The sequence below is a fragment of the Vanacampus margaritifer genome, chromosome 1 (assembly GCF_051991255.1).
Source record: "Vanacampus margaritifer isolate UIUO_Vmar chromosome 1, RoL_Vmar_1.0, whole genome shotgun sequence".
Classification (NCBI taxonomy): Eukaryota; Metazoa; Chordata; class Actinopteri; order Syngnathiformes; family Syngnathidae; genus Vanacampus; species Vanacampus margaritifer.
The window spans coordinates 12,195,739-12,209,168 of NC_135432.1; the positions used below are offsets into that span (position 1 = coordinate 12,195,739).

The 13,430-nt window shown below is 37.1% G+C and overlaps 1 protein-coding gene across 2 annotated transcripts in view; it reads right to left on the bottom strand.

Moving 5' to 3' along the window:
- LOC144056253 (low-density lipoprotein receptor-related protein 1-like) overlaps positions 1–13,430 on the bottom strand; it is a 117,221-nt gene that overhangs the window by 47,836 nt on the left and 55,955 nt on the right. For both annotated transcript variants that reach the window (XM_077572857.1, XM_077572848.1), the window contains exons 9-19: positions 9,349–9,538; positions 9,123–9,266; positions 8,801–9,037; positions 7,406–7,586; positions 6,945–7,167; positions 6,678–6,867; positions 6,472–6,594; positions 2,948–3,088; positions 2,041–2,166; positions 291–407; positions 24–104 (exon numbers count right to left, since the gene is read on the bottom strand). In XM_077572857.1, coding sequence (XP_077428983.1) covers positions 24–104; positions 291–407; positions 2,041–2,166; positions 2,948–3,088; positions 6,472–6,594; positions 6,678–6,867; positions 6,945–7,167; positions 7,406–7,586; positions 8,801–9,037; positions 9,123–9,266; positions 9,349–9,538 — 1,753 coding nt within the window. The remainder of the gene's footprint in view (positions 1–23; positions 105–290; positions 408–2,040; positions 2,167–2,947; positions 3,089–6,471; positions 6,595–6,677; positions 6,868–6,944; positions 7,168–7,405; positions 7,587–8,800; positions 9,038–9,122; positions 9,267–9,348; positions 9,539–13,430) is intronic.

Below are 13,430 nucleotides of genomic sequence, written 5' to 3' on the forward strand. Positions count from 1 at the left end.
TTGTGAGATGTGTTATTGCTTACCATTATCACAACGCCAGTTGATGTTGATGCAGCGGCCATTAGCGCAGGTGAACTGGGTGAGAGGGAAACATGTGGGATAGGCTGGAGACAAGGTAAGAAGAGGGGCGGGTTAGAAACGAATGACTCGTTTTTTTTTTTTTTTTTCCTGGAGAGCTCAGTATTGTTCATTCGGTAATTTCTCCAGAAAAAATAAAAATAAAAATAAATGAGTGACTCGTCTCTGAGTTATTCAACATGACAACGTTGTGAGGCGGTAAAATAACGCACCACATGAGTCGGGTTCGTCTGAGCGGTCTCCGCAGTCGTCATCTAGGTCACATGTCCAGGAGATGGGGATGCAACGACCGCTGGCGCAAGGGTACTGATTTGGAGGGCATGTGCGTGCTGCCAGGTGACAAAGTGTCAAACATGTTTCAGCGTGTGTCGCAACGTGCACGCAGGGCATGAGAAATGAAGCGAAACACAAAAATGCTCCTGGTAAAAAAAAAAACCCAGATATACACTAATTCTGTGTTTCTCAAACTGAGGCCCCCAGACAAGTGGAAGTGCGCAAGCTGAAGCTTATGACCGCAAAGCAGTTTTTTCACTTCTTATGAATAATGTGCACGTATGTTTTCTCTTGCTAACATTTTCGGCTGTCAATGCTTGAGCTTGCTAGGAGGTCTCAGTCTTTGGCGAATTGGCGTGGGGGGGGGGGGGGGGGAGTAAACCTCATGAAAAAATGAAGTTAGGACTTCATTTCAAGATCCATGCATTGCATTAGATGGGAGCATCAACCTCCCCAACATGGCCGCCACGTAGACGCGTCTTTCTTTCTTTTTTTCCTTGGAAAAAAAATACAGCTATTCTCATAACATTCTAACTTTTTTTCCCTCTAAAAACTTCAGATTTGTTATTGAAACATTTTTTTTCTCAGAAATGGGCACGTTTTTAATTCCTTTGGCACTTAAGAATATATGTGGTCGTTATGTTTAGTCGGTTTTAGGCTTATGAGTTGGAGCTTGGTATAAATTTTTCCATTGTAAGCCCTTGTTACCCCAAAAGTATGAAAAGCACTGGCCTGGCCTAATACATTACATTTAAAAGCTGGCTAATCCATGTTTTTCACACCCCTGGTTCAAAACTCCCGCAATACAGCCAACAACATCATTCATAGAATGTATTGTAACTGATCTCTCAACACTTAGCTCATTGTTGAAACACCTAAAGTACTATTTACATTTAGTGGATAATCAAATTTTTGACCATAACCTCACATAAACTGCTGTCTACCTTATCTGATGACATAACACAATGCACTTTAACCCTGGAGAACCCAAGAACCCTTTTCTTCTTTGGATAATTATGAATTATACATTAAATGACTGCTATAAATTCACTGAACACCAAAATATATGTTTTTTCAATGTTTTTTTCAATTTATTCCCTAATTTAGGATTAGGGCGAAATTTGACCCTTTGGGATTTAGGGGTATCATTTCGAAAAATCACAATAACAAAAACTGTCAGTAAACTATTTAGAATTTAAGAAAATAATCAATCAAATACACATCTAGATTGAACAATACAATTTTTTTGTTTTATTTGTTGCATTTTAGCCATCTTGTCACCGCCACTCTGGCTCATGTAAGTGCAATATTCATCCACTAGATGGCCCCACGCAGGGGTCAGAAGTGGCACTCTGGACTTTTGAAGTTAAATTTGTAAAAATAAAAATAAAAATAAAAAGGTCTTTGTTATTTGAGTAGCAGAATTTATACGGGCCAAATTTGACCCCGTGGGTTCTCCAGGGTTAATTCAGCCAACTTGTTGTGATTCTCTTTGCTTATGTAGCATTGCTTTTATTTATTCAGGGTCCATCCACTAGTCAAGGGACTAAAGTGGAAATTAGTCATGAAATATTGTGTATTGACATTTTTCTATATTAATATAGTCCCTCATTTTTCCAAAATAAACTTTGACTTAAACAGCCGTTGACAGAGAATACAAATGAAAGGTGGTACAGACTTGAAGCATACCAGAACATGTGGTGTTTGATTCGTCCTCATCATTGCCGCAGTCGTTGTCGCCGTCACAAAGCCAGCGCAGAGGGATGCAGCGGTTATTCTCGCATTTAAATCGGTCTGCCGGACAGGTGTGCTGGTCTTGTGGGAGACATCAGGAGCACAATGAGTACAACCAGACGGGAATGAGTTGATTGGTTTTGTTTCCAGATTTACTACTCATGAAAAGTTAAGGATCTGAAATTTCAGGATGAAACTAAAATGAACCGTTACAGGTCAATTTGACCTTTTGAAATTTTTTGAATGACATGTCCAATGTCATGACTTTTTGCACAACTTGTTCTCTATCAAGAAGCTAAATGGCAAAATATGTGAATGTATATGTTGAGCTTTAGCAAGTTGTGTAAAAAATATAGAAAAGAAACAAAAAAATGATTTAATTTTTTTTTTGACATCAAAAAAATTCACCTGTAAAGATTGTAGTGCATCTTAGGTTCATCCAGATATTTAACTGGACAGCTCAATTTGTGAGTCATGTATATTGATAAATATTTTTGTGTGAAAAAGAAAAATTGCTGGAGTCAGGGAGAATTTTGAAGCAAAACCAACCGAAAAATGCATTAACTTTGCATGGTCAGTAATTTGTAATGTTTGACCAATAGTATTGAAGAAACAGACTAAATTTGGTCATAAGGCAGTTTCCGATATGACATTTTATTGTGAAATTTGACAAAAACGTGCAAGGCAGATACATGCTTCCTAATGAGATGAAAAGTTGCCAATGACATTCTATCCACATCAAGCTGCTTGAAGGAAACAATTTTGGAAGCGCCAGCTAGCGCTCGCTGGCTTTGCATTAGCAACAACAGTGTGTTTATTTCTGCGTTGCCGAGCAACCGCGACGGAGGCACGGAACACTTACGGCAAAGCTCGGAGGCCTCGTCACTGTTGTCCAGACAATCGTTGTCCCCGTCACACTTCCAGCGCTCTTGGATGCAGCGGTTGTTCTTGCAGGCAAACTCCCCGGGCTGGCACTGCGGCGGGGGCACGTAGGAGGGGTTGGCTGCAGGACGGGATCAGGGGTAGGAGCAGAAACAGATGGGCCATTGAGACCAGAGTTCCTCACAACGGCCTACTGGCGGATAGGTCGGGTTTTGTTCATTTTAAAGATGCAATAACATTTGAAGATCCCCTCCCACAGATCTGGCAGTTATACTGTAAAACTATATTGTGTAGTGTATCGTTTGTGGGTGGAAAGCGAAGTCTAGAACGCTTTAACAGACTCCACCCCTGCCGAGTGATTCATTTTCCATTAAAAGTCCACGTTGAGCTTGAAAATGCCAACAAACCGTTCCAATTCTATAGAACTCAACCTGTGTTGAGAGCATGAGCCTCTCTCGGATGATTTGGCGTATAAAAAGGGAGATGTTGCACAGCGAGTCAAAAATAAATAAGAAAAAAGATTTATTGTAAACTTCTCTTGCTTAAAAAATCTCTTATTTTGAAAACCCGACCCAAAGCAGGGTTTTTAAAATGTATATTTTGCACTTATGTTATGAATAGGTGGGCCTTAACTCATTCACTGCCATTGACGGCTATAGACGTCAAAAATTCATTTGAACTATTCTACATAAAATTTGTGATTAATCGCGAGTTAACTAGTGAAGTCATGCAATTAATTACGATTAAAAACTTCAATCGCCCGACGCCCCGATTTTTTAATAAAATTTTATTTAATTTTTTTTATTCATTCACTGCCGTTGATGGCTATAAACGTCAAAAATTCATTTGAACTATTTCTATTAGTTAAACATTTTTTCCACTTTTGTTGAAAATCTAGATTATTGAATTACTAAAAGAATGTAGGCACTGACAACAATTAACTCATTCACTGGCATTGACGGCTATAGATGTCAAAAATTCATTTGAACTATTCATATTAGTTTAAAACGTTTTTCCACTTTTGTTAACAAGAGTATGAAAACCTAGAAAAAAAATTATAGTACATTTAGAACAGATATAAAATTTGTGATTAATCGTGAGTTAACTATTGAAGTCATGTGATTAATTACAATTGAAAATGACCCTAATTTTTTAATTTAAATTTTTTAAACAACAAAAAAAGATTATAAAAAAAATGTCTAGGTTTTCATACTCTTGTTAACAAAAGTGGAAACATAGAAATAGTTCAAATGGATTTTTGACGTTTATAGGCGTCAATGGCAGTGAATGAGTTAATCAACTTGCACAGTTTTTCTTTGTTCAATTTCATACATGCAGTTGTCACAATCCTACAGATTGTCAACAGTTTAGTTTTGTAGTCTATCTTTGCTGCAATTTCTAACTTAAGTTACTAGGGGTGTCAGAATTAGTGCATTCATTTTGCGTGAATTTAAAGTTCCTTTAACGCCACAAATTTTTAAAATTATTGCCCGGCCCTTATTTGGAGGAATTCCAGTGGCAACACAGCAGACACGTTCATGTTAAAGATTAGATAGCTCTTAATATGAAAAGAAAAATGCATTCATGTCTTACAAATGCAATTATGCCGTATAGTGGCAGAAAAATGACCTCAGCACAAATCAAATTCACACTCATCTTTAAAATACATTACATCTTTTTAATTTTAAGTAAATTATAAATTATGAAATGAATGTATCAATGACCAAAAGATGCAGCCATATTTCTATTAGTTAACATTTTTTCCACTTTTATGTTTGGTTTATGGTTTTATTGAACATATAAACACAAAGAAAAGACATTTCAAGTCTAAAATGTAAGTTGACGTCAAAAAGAAAACAAGAATAGGAAGAAAGAAAAGAGTTTATATGTTCAAAAGGGGTAGGAGGAAGTGAAAAACGTATCTAGTCCTACCCCTTATTCGTTTTATGTTAATAAAATGATAAGGTTAATGTATTTAAACAAAAGGAAATGTATAAACCTAATCATATATACAACATACGCACATTTGCCAGCGACATATGTGCATGAAATTCATAGGCATATACCATAATACATTTATAAATCATATCCTCATACTCACATATACAATTTTCATTACACTCATACCGATAAATCCAAAGAAATTACAGCATGTATACAATTTTAACAGCTCATATCTGATGTAAGTTTTTTTTATTTTATTTACTTTGCTTTAAAAAAATTAAAATAAAAATTCAGCAAGTGACTGACATCTTTTCAGGTCAGTTCCAAAATCAGTCCACAAATTAACAAGAGTATGAAAACTTGGGAATTATTATTATTTTTTTTAGAACAGATATAAAATGTGCGATTAATTGTTGATTAATTATTGAAGTCACGCGATTAATTACGATTAAAAAAATGTAAGTGCCTGACACCCCTAAAAATCACAGAAAAGCTGACATGCAAGTAATTGATATTGAACCCGGAACCCCATTGAAGTGAGACCACAACGGTAACCACTAGCTGATGTAAGTATTTTTTTATTTTATTTTTTTTACTTTGCTTTTAAACATTTTTTTTTTAATTCAGCAAGTGACTGACATCTTTTCAGGTCAGTTCCAAAATCAGTCCACAAATTAACAAGAGTATGAAAACTTGGGAATTTTTTTTTTTTTTAGAACAGATATAAAATGTGCGATTAATTGTTGATTAATTATTGAAGTCGCGCGATTAATTACGATTAAAAAAATGTAGGTGCCTGACACCCCTAAAAATCACAGAAAAGCTGACATGCAAGTAATTGGTATTGAACCCGGAACCCCATTGAAGTGAGACCACAACGGTAACCACTAGCTGATGTAAGTATTTTTTATTTTTATTTTTTTACTTTGCTTTTAACATTTTTTTTTAATTCAGCAAGTGACTGACATCTTTTCAGGTCAGTTCCAAAATCAGTCCACAAATTAACAAGAGTATGAAAACTTGGGAATTTTTTTTTTTTTTTAGAACAGATATAAAATGTGCGATTAATTGTTGATTAATTATTGAAGTCGCGCGATTAATTACGATTAAAAAAATGTAAGTGCCTGACACCCCTAAAAATCACAGAAAAGCTGACATGCAAGTAATTGGTATTGAACCCGGAACCCCATTGAAGTGAGACCACAACGATAACCACTAGCTGATGTAAGTTTTTTTTTTTTTACTTTGCTTTTAAACATTTTTTTTTTTAATTCAGCAAGTGACTGACATCTTTTCAGGTCAGTTCCAAAATCAGTCCACAAATTAACAAGAGTATGAAAACTTGGGAATTTTTAATTTTTTTTTAGAACAGATATAAAATGTGCGATTAATTGTTGATTAATTATTGAAGTCACGCGATTAATTACGATTAAAAAAATGTAAGTGCCTGACACCCCTAAAAATCACAGAAAAGCTGACATGCAAGTAATTGGTATTGAACCCGGAACCCCATTGAAGTGAGACCACAACGGTAACCACTAGCCCTCTGTGCCGTCTCACCTTTGCAGGTGATGTTATCCCCATCCAGGATTTGATCGTCAGCACAGCCACACGACCTGCCATTCGGGATGGCAAGGCACAGACTGCTGCATCCCCCGTTCATAGCTCTGCATAAATTGGTGCCTTTACAAGAAAAGGACAGAAATTGGCCATGAGTACCATCAGTCGGTGTGAAATGAATACCGAGTCCTGAATGTTGCGGTAACCTTGCTGCTGGTGCGCGTCATACACCCGGATTTCAAAGATAGGCGGCCTCTCATTCCGGAGTAGCGTGACTGTCTTTGTGACTTGGTCCAGTTTGTAGATGCTTCCTCCACGATATTCATTCCAAAAGAGGAATTGTTTATAGTGACACAAACCAAAGGCGTGATTCAGCTCCTGGCCCTCGTACACCACCTGTTTAACGAGGAACCACAGGTGGATCGCTCACATCGTCATACCATGGATAAAATTGAGGAAAAAAGAAAACCAACCTTCCGTTCAGTCGTGTTGAGGTAAACCATCTCGATGCGGTCGTAATAAGCGTCGACCCAGTATAAAATACCCTGCGGAATGTCCAGACTCAAGCCGTTAGGCCACAGCACCGTCTTGCTGGTCAGGAAAACTTGATGATTGGATCCGTCCATCCAAGCTTTCTTGATCTTGCCTCGATTGCTCTCGGTGGGATCCTCCTCCCAGTCGGTCCAGTACATCCACCTGGAAGATGGTGGGAGATCATTTCAGTCAAAAGCCAGATAAAGCTGGCAGTCCGTCATATCGGTGCTCTTTGAAGAAAAATCGATGTGAGCCATGTGATTGCAGGAACAAACTATACAATCATCGCATTTTTTTTGTTTCATTTCAAGCAATTATCTTCTAAAATGTGCAGTCGAATACAGTTAGAAAGAAATCTCAGAATTCATTTGACAGAGTTTTTCCCAAACAAGTGGCTCACCCATGTAGGGGATCCACCACAATGGCACGAGGGTGGCTCATCTTGCCCTCGATCAGCGTCTTGCGAGTCTGAGAAGCCTTTTCCAGTCTGGCAACGCTGATGGTTTTCTTCGGCCCGTCATCTGTCCAGTAGAGGTTACCTCCCATCCAGTCTACTGCCAGCCCCTCCACTGTGTGGATACCTGAGATATGGAGAGAAAATAGCTTTGTTAACTCAAATTTAAAAAAAAAAACATCATTCTAAAGCGTTCCTGCAGCAAACAGGTGATGGTAGGATTATTAAATAGTTCCTGTATTGATTGAGAATTGGTGTATAGTGTGGCTATGATCGCTACAGCCTCTTTTCATGAACTTATACAGTAATATTTAAAGTAAAGGTGTCAGGTGATCACAATTTTTAATCGTAATTAATCGCACAACTTCAATAGTACATTTTTATCTGTTCTAAATATACAATAAAATGTAGAGTAAAATATTGTTTTCTAAGTTTTCATACTCTTGTTAACTTAAAAGTGTGTGTGGTGGAGGGGGGGTGTTAAACTAATAGAAATATTAGCTGCATCTTTTGGTCATTGATACAGTAATTTCATAACTCATAAAATTGAATTAAAATTAAAAATATGTACTGTACTGTAAAAAAAATGAGTGTGATATGGATTTGTGTTGAAGTCATTTTTCTGCCACAAGATGGCATACTTGCATTTGTAAGACAATGGTGACAGCTCAGTGCATTTTTCTTTTCATATTAAGAGCTATCTAATAGGGGTGGGAATCTTTGACTGTCTCACGATTCAATTCGATTCAGATTTCTGGGTCTGGGATTCGATTCAGAATCGACTTTCGATTCAAAATGATATGATTGACAGTGATTTTTGCTCAAATTTATAGATGTGCAAAGAATCGTAATGATCTACTCCAGTCTGACTCGCTAATGCTAATTAGCGCGCTACTCGTGGCACTTTTAGCACTCAAAAGAACGGCTCCACACTGCAAAAAAAACAAACTTTTATTGGAATAACTTGATCGTGACTTTTTCCTTCTACTCTCTAATGTGGGTACAACTTAACAGTGTATCAGACCGCGTGAAAACACACTGCCCCTAAGTGGCCAAATCGAGTACAACATGAATAGCGCTCCCAATAAAGGCACACACAAACAAAGGGAAGACAGTATAAAATAATTTAAATAAAATCGATTTTGAGACATTCAAAATCGATTCTGAATCGTACTAAATAAGAATCGTGGTTGTTTTTTGCACACCCCTACTATCTAACCTTTAACATGAAGGAACTTTGTGAAATTCTGCACATTTTCAAAATTGCAAAATACAACTTGACCCCAGTCTCCATAAATATATGCATTATCATTAAATTGATTGATTGATTAAAATTCTTACCGTCTTTCAGTATGGTGTCTCTCTCTGACCCGTCTATCTTCTGCCGACCAATAATGTAGCTGGTAGCATCGGCAAAGTAGATGAATTCACTGGCGGCGTGAAAATCCAAAGCTCGAGGGTTCATGAGGTTCTCGATGGGGATCATGTACTCATCCGGTACTTTTGCATTCATATCCATGCCCCTGATGATTCCAGGGCGACCCTTACCATATACCAAGAACAACTCGTGGTCTGGTTCTAGAGAAGAAAGAAAATGTGCCACCGTTAGCGAAATGGAAACAGCCAGAAGGGATGCACCTCAAGTGGAGATTTTTTTACTCACTTTTGCAAGACTTGCCATCATTGCCCAGGCTGAAGCCAAAACGGCAGCGGCAGGTGCGCGTCTTGTGACTGTTGCCCAGTAAACAGATGTCGGAACAACCTCCAGCTTTTCCAAACGGATCCAAGGCACATGCATGGCTACGCACTGCCCAAACAGTACAGTTATATACATAACGTACTGTAGATATAACATTGAAAAAAAAAAAAGTGGATTATAGACTGGATACCTCGAGGTTGGCGTCTCTGATGGTATACGTGCAGCGCAGCGCCACGGTCAACCCGCGTCACCACCTGGAAGTCGGAACTGTTGAAGCGGTTCACTCGGATCACGCTTGTCTTGGGGTTAAGGTTGCCTTCGTCGGAGTTGGTGGCGTACAGGTAGTTCTCAAAGACAGTCAGCCCGTACAGGTGCTCAATCTGAAAGGCGGTGATAGAAAGCACTTCATGAAAGGAAACAAGAATCACACAAATTTGATGTGCAAAAACAGGGCCACCAATTTGTATTTATTTCAACGAAATCTGGGGATTCATTTGAACTTTTTGGTTTTAGCGGACGTCTTCCCTCTGGCAAGAGTTTGTTTCTATGCAGATCTGTCAAGCCCGGGATCTTTGAGTTGTGGGTAAAGGAAGTTCTTGGTTGTAAAAGTTCCGCAGGGAATTTATCATTTGTGTTTCCACGGCGTCTTTAGAGTTCTCGGTAATTAATTCAAACGAGTTGGATGACGTATGAGTTTGATGAGCCCAGCCGATGTAAATATACCTTGGTCAGTGCATATGGAGGACCAAAATTGCCAAAATTGTAAATAAATAATTGACAAAATAAATAAATGACTAAAAGTGAAAATAAAAACAGATATTAAAAAATATAATTCAAAAATTTAATCCCCAAAAATAAATATTATAATATATATATATATATATATATCCATAGATAAAAGTAAAAATCTATACAAAAACAAAAAACGAGATTCAAAAAATAAACATAAAAACAAATGTCAAAAATAAATATACAAATAGAATTAAATATCAATCAATCAATAAAAAGACTCTGCTCTTACATTTATTTTTTTCATGCTGCAGACGTTCTGCAAGGATGAAATGCTATTTATTAATTGATATTTAATTCTATTAATATATTTATTTGTGTATTTATTTGGACATTTATTTTTATATTATTTTTTTTTGAATCTCGTTTTTATTTTTTATTATTTTTTTTACTTGTATTTATTTATTTATGCATATATATATATTGTTGTTATTTTATTTCCATTTATATTTATTTAATTTTTGAAAATAATTTTTGGTATCCGTTTTTATTTTGACTTTTAGTCATGTATTTATTTATTTCATCATTTATTTTTAATTTGGGCAGTTTTGGTCCTCCATAAGCCCGTCCGCTCAAAGTTCCAGCTTGTTTCAGCAAGACCCTGCTGCTAGTACTCGGATGCCACCTGGGGAATTTAATTACATCGGAAATTTTTGTTGGTGGAAAAACGCGCAAACTGAATTTTACCAAGGTAAATTGAAAAGTTCTCCAAAAGTTCCGGCCTCTCTTAATAACACACACACACACATCTTTGTGTCATCATGGGGACATCTCATTGACATGATGCATTTCCTAGCCCCTTCCCCCAACCATCCAAAATGATTGCCTACCCCTCATTCCTTACCCTAACCTCAACCATAACCCGATTCAAACCCCACAATTTCAAGTCGGTCCCTAAAACGGTAGTTAAACCAGGAAAATCACGCCTGTATGGGCCCCACAATGTAGCAAAGACAAAGGCGCGCACAACACACACTGCCTCCTTTCCTCTCTCCCTCCACTTCAGTCCTGATTTCATTAAGACCATTACACGACTACGGGTTTGAGATGAGCGTCACTAGAGCCAGACTAATATGTTTAGAGAGGCATTAGCCAAGAAAATCACATTCTTAAGTTGTATCAATCAAAGCAATAAAAAGGACTTCTCACATTAGTAGAGTAGAGACAAAACCAGAACCACAGGTCTGAAAACGTGATGAGTTGAAATACTGTATTATGAGGATACAAACGGGCATTTGGTGCAATTAAATGAGGGTTTTACTTTTAATTCATCAGTAAATGGAGTGAGTGCGACAGACAGACATTCAGGGCTCGTGACTAAACAGTTAGGTTGCACCCAAATTTTCAACTGGATTGCATTCAACACAGCAGTTTTAGGTTCACTCTTAAAAAAAAAAAAAAAATCACTTGCAGTCTTTTTAGTCAGTATTGACTGGTAAATGATTAACTAACAATCTGGTCATCAAAAAAATGCTTTATTTGAAGCACAATTCCGCAAGACAGATTGACTTACTCAAAAATAATGGTGCAAAATTGCTCTGACTTGACTGTTGGGAACTTAACATTTAAGAAGTTAATCGTTCTTATCATCTCATCAGCTGCAGCTATTTCCATTCCATATCTGACGGGCATGTGTCAATCAATAACACTCTTTTCTATATATATACATATATAAAATAATTTTTCTTTTTTTTTTTAAATAAAAAAATAAAAAAAGGAGAGCAATGATGATGTCAAATCGAATGAACAATACTGAGCTTTCCTGAAAAAAAAAAAATCAATAACTCAATTTTTGAAAAAAATCAATAAGTCTTCTTTTTTTTTATGTACTTTCCAAGAAACTATCATGATGAACGTTATCATTGTTTTTTGTTTTTTTTATTAATTTTTATTTTGTATGTGGGTGAGTATGTGTAGGTGTATGTGCGCGTGCATGCGAGTGTGTACTCATTAGTTCAGCTAAAACCTATTAAAAAAATCCCATACCGTTCACCTAAACCGAACACTTCAGAACCCAGCCAGAGCCGTGAGGCCGTCAGGAGACCAGAGGAAGGATCAAAGAAAAGAAAGGAAAGTGAAATCAAGCACCGACCACCCACCACCCACCAGGCCACCAACCAGAGTACTTCACCAACCCCTGAAACATCCAAATTCCAACAAATCAGGGAGACCTCAAGAGACCAAAGGACGTTATAATTGTTGTTGTTTGTATTGTTTCATTCTCAAGAATATCGCAAACTGTAGAACAATAAATGCAATATCTTAATTAAAGAAAATATATAAATAAAACACTCAGGATCGTTCATAAATATAAAATATGGCACATTTGAGTTATAGAGAGTTACTAATGCCTCAACAGGAAATATAATAATAATTAAGTTTTCAGTTAGTTAACAATGTCAAAGCAAGCACCTGTTACTAACATTTAGGCTATCATTTTGTCAAATGCATTTTGGCCACATCAACAAAATAAAAATGTTTTGAACGTCATTCATTAGCAACACATCAATGCTTTTTCCATATTTATGAGCCACTCGGGGACGGACGGGGCCCACGGGGGGTGGGGGCGTCGCCGTGTCTGCAAAGTTGTGAAGAGTACCAAATGTTAATTTTTGAGTTGAATTTGATCCCACTTGAAACATTGTCATGGATATTTGTGGTCATAATTGAGCCAAGCAGACGCTTCTTTTTATGTCACGTGTCAATGACGCCACATCGTCTTTTAGTCGACGCCTCAATGAGCAATAGTTTCATTTCCCTTTAAACATTTCTTGCTTCTCTCGCCGAGCTCCTCAATGGAATTTTTTCATCTTCAAATACATGCGCGCAAACATGTAGACCACTACTTTTTTTTTTTTTCCTGGAGAGCTCAGTATTGTTCATTCGGTAATTTTACCGATTTGACATGTCATCATCATTGCTCTCTCTTTTTTTTTTATTATTATTATTTTTTTATTTTGTATGTGTGTGTGTGTGTATTCATTAGTTCACCTAAAACCTATTAAAAAATCCCATACCGTTCACCTAAACCGAACACTTCCAGCCAGAGTCGTGAGGCCGTCAGGAGACCCGAGGAAGGACCAAAGAAAGGAAAGTGACTATGGTCAAATCTGATGTGCATAAACTTCCAAGACTTTAAACGTGTTGGCATTTCTAGCCCTCATAATTTCATCCTCAACTCTTAAAAAAATAAATAAAATAAAAATAAATAAAGTGTCGTAACGCTGCCATCTGCAAGGCTCTGTCCGTCATTACAGTTTTTAAAAAACGTCTTCGTTACGGACAAGCTTGGCGAGGACGTCCTCCATTCCTACCATGGGAACACGTACTTCACGCTGATAGACGTCAATGGCAGCGATCAGTTAGACTCCAGTTGACGACTATAGACGTCATAGCACTATTGATGTCCATGGCCAGTGACTGAGATAATAAAGTAAATTATAAAGGATTTTAAACGGGGCATCAATAACCATTATCATTATT